Raw genomic sequence first — 7,402 nt, 5'->3', positions numbered from 1 at the left:
TGGCTGCTTCGGGGGCGTGCATCATCCAGAGCCAGGCAGACATAGACCCCAGAATGCACTCACCCCATCATCGCCAGCCGGCAGGGCTGCCCGGTCTTGCTTGCCCCCTCCCCCACAAACCTCTCCCTCTCTCTCCATACCGGGGTCGAGGTCGGTGGCCTTGTACCGCGCGGAGCGCGCAATGCCCGCGGCCAGGCTGCGATCCAGGTCGGCCTCCCCGCCGTGCTTGGCGCGCTTGACCAGCGTGGCCAGGTCTGCGGCATCGTCGTCCGCGAAGTAGCGGCTGCGCTGGCCCGCCTCGTACCGCTCCAGCTTCCTGGCCGGGCGTTTGCCTGGGCGTGTGGGGGGGGGTAGGTGTGTGAGGAGGGCGCGGCGTCACGGGCTGCATGCCTTGCTAACTGGCAGGGCGCGCAAGCCAGCCCATTGCCTCGAGGCCAGTGTCGGGCATAGTCTGTCGGATCGAAGGCACGGCGTGCGCTGGGCCCCAGGCCCCAGCCCAGAACTAATTCCCTTCTGCCATCATTCGCCCATAGCACCTCAACCAACCCACGCCCTGACCTGCCGGCACGGCGCCGGCGCCGGCCACCTCGCGGCCAAAGGCGCCAGGCACGGCGCGGCCCCGCGCGTCCACCAGGGGCAGCGCCTCGACGGCATCAGCACCTTGCACTCCTTCAGGCACGGCGGCGGGGAGCGGCCGGCCGAGCAGGCGCGCGCGCAGGGCGGCTGCGGCGCCCAGGTTCCCGGCGGCTGCCGGCGGCCTTTCCGGCGCCACTGGCGTGGGAGCTGGCCGGGCAGGGGCGGGTGGCGAGGGCGAGGGGGTGCGACTCCTCGGCCCCGGCGTCTCTGATCTCGCCGTCGCCAGGCCTGAGTTCGCATTCTGCCGCGCTGCGGGCGCCGCCCCGCCGCCGCCGTCGCCGCCGCGAGCAAGGCCGGCCATGAAGCTTCCATCGTCGGCAAAGGCATTGAGGGCGCGCGCCGCCGAGGACAGCAGCTCCGCCTGCTGCGCGTGCCGTAGCGGCGGCCGACTCGGCCGCTGGACTCGCGCCTCGTGCTTGGGGCCGCCCGAGGGGGCCCGGTCCGACCCGGGTTTGCCGGCTCCGCCCGGCCGCTCGGCAGGCGAGAGCGGCCCTCGTTGCGGCGCTGCCTCTGCAGCGCTTGCGCTCCGGCCCCCGACGCCGTCCCGTCCCGCAGGTCCTTGCCGCTGCGCGGAGCCCGCCGCCCCATCCCGCTGCTCCTTCCTGCCGGGGTTTACGACACGATTCTTGAGCTCCATCCCCACCCCGCCCCGCTACTAGGTATGCCTGCCCCCCACCAAAGTGGCATGAGACCAGCATGCTGCGGATCATACTCCACCAGTGCCCACTCTCCGAGGCATACAGGCCTCCGCCACGCCCACCTCCAGCTCAGACCCGCGGCACCGGCATCCGTTGGCCTCTTCATCTGGCTGCGGTCGCTCCGCACGTCATCCAGGTAGTCGCCGCGGCCCCGGCCCGGCCTGTCCCCGCCCCCGCTGGCGCGCGAGCGGTCCCTGGCGGCGTGCAGGTGGGCGTTGCCTGCAGACATGGGGTGCATGAATTGAGTCCACACCCAAGAGGCCAGAGCCGGTGGCATGCCGTCACAGCCAGGCGCCTTGGCGTTTCCGGCGCGCCGGGAGATGCCCTGCCCCCGTCCCATCCTAATTACTCTGCTGCCTCACCGTGGGCAGCCCTGTGCGACTGCAGGCCTGTGGTGAGCTCGGCCACAGAACCCCAGCGCTCCGCCACCTCGGCGCGGAAGTCCTTGCCCTGCGAGGGGTGGGAAGGCGGTGGTCAGCTGCACACTCAACTCCTCGCCCCACATCACAGCCGCTGGGCCAGAGCCCTGCGGCGGTCCTCGCAGCAACCCAGCCGTGCACCACCGCCCAGCCGCCCACCTCTGCAGCCGCGGCGGCCTTGGCTCGCTGGAGTGCCTTCAGGCGCCAGCTGGCACCGCCATCCGCCACCCCTCGAGCCCTGGGCGGGGGAGGTTCGCCCTCCTCCGGGACGCCGCTGCCACCGTCTCGGAGGTAGGGGTTCAGCTCTCGCGCCTGTTGCCATTGAGGAGGCCGTGATCAGGGGATGGAAAGGAGGCCCGGCGTGCTGCAATCTGCAGCAACATGTCCAGGAGATGGGGGAAGCCATGGCACCTTCCGTGCAACGACGCCAGCCCTTCTCACATGGATCTTGACTGCGTCAGGGTCCTCCCTCTGGGACTCCTTTGGGGCCTTGTCTGATGCGGGTGGACCTGCTGCGGCCGGCGCTGGGGTTGTCATCCAATCCTCCCTGACGAGGCCGGCGGAGTTGGGCGCAGGAGCCTCTGACCTCTCCTCATCGCTGCTGCTCACGCGATGAGAGCCTTTTCCCTCGTGCTTGTCTCTCTTCTCCTGCACGACACCCAGGAAGACCGAGACGGACCTGAGCATTGTGCAAGGACCGGCGAATGTAGCACCGACCCACCCCACATCCCCCGCAAGCACACCTTCTTCTCCTTTTTCTTCTTATTCGAGGAATGCTTCTTTTTTGCTCGTTTCTCAGTTGCGGCCCGCTCTTCGACCTCGTCCCTGGATACAACACGCACACCTCCCAGCATGCTGTCGAGCACGATCAGAGATCACATTCACAAAGAAGGGTGTGGTTGATACATTTTTCTTGTTGCTGGTCTCAGCAATGGCTTCTTGGTCTGTACGTATCAGCTGTGCCACTCTTGCGCTGAATGGATGCAGTGTCGGAATCGCGCGCAACGATGTGCGAGTTGGGGTGGATGCGGCTCCCTGCCATTCTCAGGTCCATTTTTATAGAGTTACCGAGGAGTCAATCCGATTTTCTGAAGTCAATTCGGTCCGATGCGCAATGGTGGCACCATACCTTAGTCTAAGATTTTACGTCGAGCCTCAGCGGTGAGGCCTTGGTGAGCATGCACGGCACGCACTGTTATACGCCCTGCACAGCCTCTTCTCATTGGAGGAGGGCTTGAAGTTCTCCAAAGAGGCAAGCACACCATTATAGACAGACAATGATGCCAGAATCACTTCCATGACTGTGCCATGGGCACTGCCAGCGCCGTGCTGAGTTCACCAGAAATGATGGAAAGGGCAAATCGTGCACCCATACATTCTGTGTCCAGAATCTGAAAGTTCATCTGGGTGAGAGTCCTCAGCAACATTGTCCAACGCTGCAAAGAACTCAGCAGAGTACGCTTGACACTTTCAAGAGCTGGTAAACAGGAAACTGTCACTTCAACATGGTGTGGAGACAAAATCATTCCACACAAGTCAGGTGCTGTGCGGCCTTTTTGAAAGTATCAGTCATCAAACATCGCTGGCATAGGTTCAATCAGTGCTGGGATCCGTCATTCTATGTGGATGGACAGAAGATGCAAGTGCTGCTGGATGTGCGTCACCGACTCTACTTCCTCCCCTCACAGAGGATCAAGTGATATCCAAACTCGGTCCGGACAGGTTGCCGTGTCATCTCCCCCACCTGCACAGAACGCGTGTGAGAAGTGAGGATCAGGTATTGGGAACTTAACATGCCAAAGAACCATCAATAAATCAGAATGGGGCGCTTTTGCGCCTCTACTTACATTCAGGGCGAATGCAGCGTCAGCAAAGGATGCGACAACCTCCTTGCGTGTCTTCCACCCCAAGTCGCCTCCTTGTCTGGCCTTGTCCTCACTCACTTCTCTGGCCACCTGGGGAGTGGGAAGAAGAGCGAGTCGTACCAGCCGGTCATGAAGATGCTGGGACGCACAGATGGCATGCCCCTGCTGTAGTCCAGCCATCTAAAAGTGCCATCCTTTGACACCTTATCGAATGGCTCCCCAGCCTGGATGAGGGAGAGAGCCTCCAATGCTTTACTCTGCTTCTCGCACAAGATGTGCCGAACCTTGACCGCTACTGCTCCTTTCAGAGCACCACCCGGACCGGACGGCGCCGAGTCTGTACACCAATGAGGAATGCGACACTCAAATGCAAAAGGCCTGTAATGTAACACTCAGCATTTATTGAATAGCGTGAGATGGGGCCACCCACATTGGCCAAGCGACTCATCATGTACACAGATCTAACCGAGCTCAGAGCTAGGTATGTACACTCTCACCAGCATTTCCGCACTTCGCAGCGCGTCCCATCGAAATTGTATTAATAGCAAGGCGGTCACACGATCACGACTCGGACATTGGCCAGTTCACACGTCTGGCGTGTGCTTGCCGAGGTATATAACCATTGCCTGCTCGCAAGCGCGCCTGAAGGGGGACGACCACGTGCTGCCATAACCCTCGAGTTATACACAACACCGCCAGGCAACCCTCGACCCTTCTCTGCCAACTGCAATTCCGCCGAAATCTCCCTGGCCAGACCGCATCACCCAATTTCGACACAGAAAGACTTCATGAGAGATGTAATACATAGGGGGACATGCCTCATGGAACAGGCACGCGCGGCAACGGGCAAGGGGCATGTGCTCAGGAGCGTCATAGCTGCTTCAAACATACAGAGCACATACGCAGAGCAGGAACATAGTAGTAACACTGGTGAGTTTCGTCTTGAGCCTCGGTTTTCGGAGCTGGGCGCTGCAGGATCGACCCGACCGGGTCAAGCTTCAGGAAGGGGGTAGGTCGTAAAGCCCTACGCGGGACCCACCGGCGCCCGACTGGCCCCTCCATCACAGCGCCGCCCCTCACTGGGGCCTGGCCTTCAGCCCCTCATGCGCCTCCTGGACGGTGGACAGGGACCGCGACTCCACCTCGGCCGCAGCCTTGGGCGAGTTGCCGGAGCCACTGGAGGACACCTTCTCCACCTTGTACAGGAAGGAGCGTTTGAGCTCATCGTCCACCACGGGCAGCTTGTTCACGTGGCGCTCCCAGATGGCCAGGATGGCGATGGCCAGGAATGCAAAGGTCACGATCCAGGACAGGCCCACCACAGTGTTACGGTCCACGGTGCCAGGCTGCCCAGCATCGGTCGCCTGCCGGCCGCGGATGGAGATGGTGATGGAGAACACCAGGTACCAGAAGAAAGCGTAGGCGGCCAGGCCGATGGTGGCCCCTGCCGTGAGGGTCCCGGGACGGGCTTTGGCTAGGGTATAGTACTGTCGGGGAGGGGGAGAGGCAAACACATCAGGGGTGAAGTGCGGGCAGAAGTGGTTGCCGTGAAGGAGGGAGTGGTTGTTGTGAGGGAGGAGCCCACAGATCACCTCGCCACAAGGGCCATTGGGGCGTTTGGCCAGCCCCAGTTCTCCAGGAAGCTGTGCAGCAAGCAGCACAGAGCCTCTACACAGACCCCAGTCCCGAAAACAACCCCCACTCACCACTGTACCAATCAGGATGAGGGAGAACAGCAGGCCGAAGCCCACGGTGTTGTACACGAAATCGCACACCCGGCCGCTCTGTGGGTCGAGGTTGAGCTGGCACAGATCCCCTTGGTCGAGCTTGGTGCCCGTCACGGCGCCGATGACGACCTGGAAAATGACCTGTTTGTGGTGAAGAAGAATGGGTAAGGCAGGGAAGGAAGTAGAGTACCGGCAAATCCGTGGGCGGCCGAATGTGCAGGTGGAGACGGGAGCCCTGACGCTCGAGTACCGAGAGCATGAGCCCTTTCTCCAACATGAAGAGTGGTCTCCCGACTCCAGTGCCCTTGGCAGAGCACGAGTTCCCATACGGAACTCCACTAGACCCTCCCACGGCGTCTGCAGTCACCTGCAGTGCGGCAAGTCCGATAATGCTGTATGCCTGACGCTTGTCGACGGCCTTCGCCATGGTTGCAGGAATATGGATTCGAGGCAGGCCCGGGACTGTTCGAGGAGGAAGGTAATGTAGGTGGCATGATCACCACATATGCAGGGGTTGAAGGGCTGGTTTGTTGGTACAACGTGGATTTCGGGGGAAAGCATGAGCGCGCAACCCCGACAGGTCCTGCATGGTAAAGTACAACCCTCTTGCAGTTTTCCTGCATAGACACCCTGATTTCTTAGTCACCCTTGGTTCATCAACAAATGCGAACAGTCAATGTATAAATCTACAGGGAAGCCCCTTCACGAGCTCAGTACCCTGCAAGGGAAAGAGATGCATGTGATTAGCATGCACTCTGTCTGCGACTGCGCGCCTCATCTTCATGCCACCACTCCTTCCCGAGAGCGTCACCTGTCCCTTTGCCTGGGATGTCGCTGCGCATCCCCCCTTCCAGCTCCCGGGCCAGCGCCAAGGCTCCTCTGGCATCGGGCGAGTGTCATGTGGGAGGCTCTGCGCTTGATAACATGTAGTTTCTCGCCTGCACCATTGCCCGGTGCGCCTTCAGCCCTCGGTGCCAGCCCCGGCCCCACAGCTATGCCGGGCCAACAGCGCGGCACACACTACATTGAACCCTAGTGTCGACGCCGCCCATGTGCGCCGCCACGCATACATGCCCAGCGTCCAACTCCCAGCGCGCAGCACCAGTCCGTGCCCACCTTCGGTTCCCGTGCCCTCCCCCCATTCTTCCACATAGACAGCCACAAGAAGTACCTGCACCAGACCGTGCTGCAGGACCGAGGCCCGAAGCGCCAGGAGCCGGCTGGCCGCGACAAACTCCTCTCCCGCCGCCAGGACGGCACCGAGCGCCCCAGCGCGCGCGTCGGGGCGGTGCGCGCGCAGCACGCCCGCCGCGCCGTCGATGCGCGCGGACAGCCGCCCGCCCACGATCAGCGCCTCTAGCTCCGCCTCCAGATCGGCGGGGATCAGGCCCAGCGCGGCGCCCATGCCGGACAGGGCCAGGGTGGCATAGGGGCGGGCGTGGAGCTCCAGACCCCGGCGCCGGATCTCCTTGAACAGTGCGGGGAGGTGGGGGGCCAGGTGCGGCGACAGCTCCATGCCGGGCCTGTGGAACACGAGGGAGTTTGCTTGAAGAAGGGAGGCTGGGAGGCAAAGGGGTTGATGGCGCAGATTCGCATGCCAAGGATGGTGTCGTCTGGAACAGATCGAGGAGAGTGGACCGCGCTGCAATGCGTTCCCAAGGGTGGCCGCATGACACCACTTCCGCTGTCGCCCAATGCCAGGCTGGTGCAGTATCATGCCCTCAGTCCTCAAACCAAGCACGCCCACCTCGCCGCCTCCAGGTGCCGGAGGCAGTCCGCAAAGCGCGAGGCATGGAAGGAGTTCACGGCGTCGCGAATCTGGGCGGGGTAGAGGAGGAGATGAGCTGAGTTTCAGCGATGCGCCGTGCCACACGTCTCCCACCCACCAAAGTGCCGGGGCTACAAGGAAACCGCGCCCAGCCCCGTACGGCGCCCACCTCGGGCACCGACTCCAGGTGCTCCCGAAATCCCGGCGAGTCGATCACCAGGCTCTGCAGGGCCGGCCGATCCAGGGACGCCAGCGCACACATGGCCCCATGCGTAGCGATGTCCTGCGT

General features: G+C 62.7%; 4 protein-coding genes across 4 annotated transcripts in view; all 4 read right to left on the bottom strand.

Annotated features, from left to right (window-relative positions):
- The window catches only part of F751_5091 (CWF19-like protein 2-like protein), a gene marked incomplete at both ends in the record, with an annotated part of 5,046 nt that extends 2,606 nt beyond the window's left edge, over positions 1–2,440 (bottom strand). The window contains 5 exons of the mRNA XM_011398834.1: positions 141–332; positions 559–669; positions 1,697–1,784; positions 1,913–2,065; positions 2,363–2,440. Coding sequence (XP_011397136.1) covers positions 141–332; positions 559–669; positions 1,697–1,784; positions 1,913–2,065; positions 2,363–2,440 — 622 coding nt within the window. The remainder of the gene's footprint in view (positions 1–140; positions 333–558; positions 670–1,696; positions 1,785–1,912; positions 2,066–2,362) is intronic.
- A 982-nt stretch (positions 2,441–3,422) lies between these two features.
- Positions 3,423–3,908, bottom strand: F751_5090 (Peptidyl-prolyl cis-trans isomerase NIMA-interacting 4; the record flags this gene model as incomplete). The annotated part of the gene is made up of 3 exons (XM_011398833.1): positions 3,423–3,497; positions 3,601–3,708; positions 3,822–3,908. Coding segments are annotated over 3 exons (270 nt in total), but the record flags the coding sequence as incomplete, so codon positions are not given.
- A 786-nt stretch (positions 3,909–4,694) lies between these two features.
- On the bottom strand, positions 4,695–5,772 carry F751_5089 (hypothetical protein; the record flags this gene model as incomplete). Its single annotated transcript, XM_011398832.1, has 3 exons — positions 4,695–5,105; positions 5,325–5,486; positions 5,713–5,772. 3 exons carry the CDS (start codon positions 5,770–5,772, stop codon positions 4,695–4,697), a joined length of 633 nt encoding a protein of 210 aa, XP_011397134.1.
- Positions 5,773–6,306: 534 nt separating this feature from the next.
- The window catches only part of F751_5088 (COP9 signalosome complex subunit 1), a gene marked incomplete at both ends in the record, with an annotated part of 3,720 nt that continues 2,624 nt past the window's right edge, over positions 6,307–7,402 (bottom strand). The window contains 3 exons of the mRNA XM_011398831.1: positions 6,307–6,868; positions 7,093–7,163; positions 7,283–7,396. Of these exons, the coding sequence (XP_011397133.1) occupies positions 6,307–6,868; positions 7,093–7,163; positions 7,283–7,396 (747 nt within the window). The remainder of the gene's footprint in view (positions 6,869–7,092; positions 7,164–7,282; positions 7,397–7,402) is intronic.

The sequence above is a fragment of the Auxenochlorella protothecoides genome (assembly GCF_000733215.1).
Source record: "Auxenochlorella protothecoides strain 0710 unplaced genomic scaffold scaffold56, whole genome shotgun sequence".
In the NCBI taxonomy this organism is placed as follows: domain Eukaryota; kingdom Viridiplantae; phylum Chlorophyta; class Trebouxiophyceae; order Chlorellales; family Chlorellaceae; genus Auxenochlorella; species Auxenochlorella protothecoides.
This window is presented reverse-complemented; position numbering and strand designations above follow the sequence as displayed.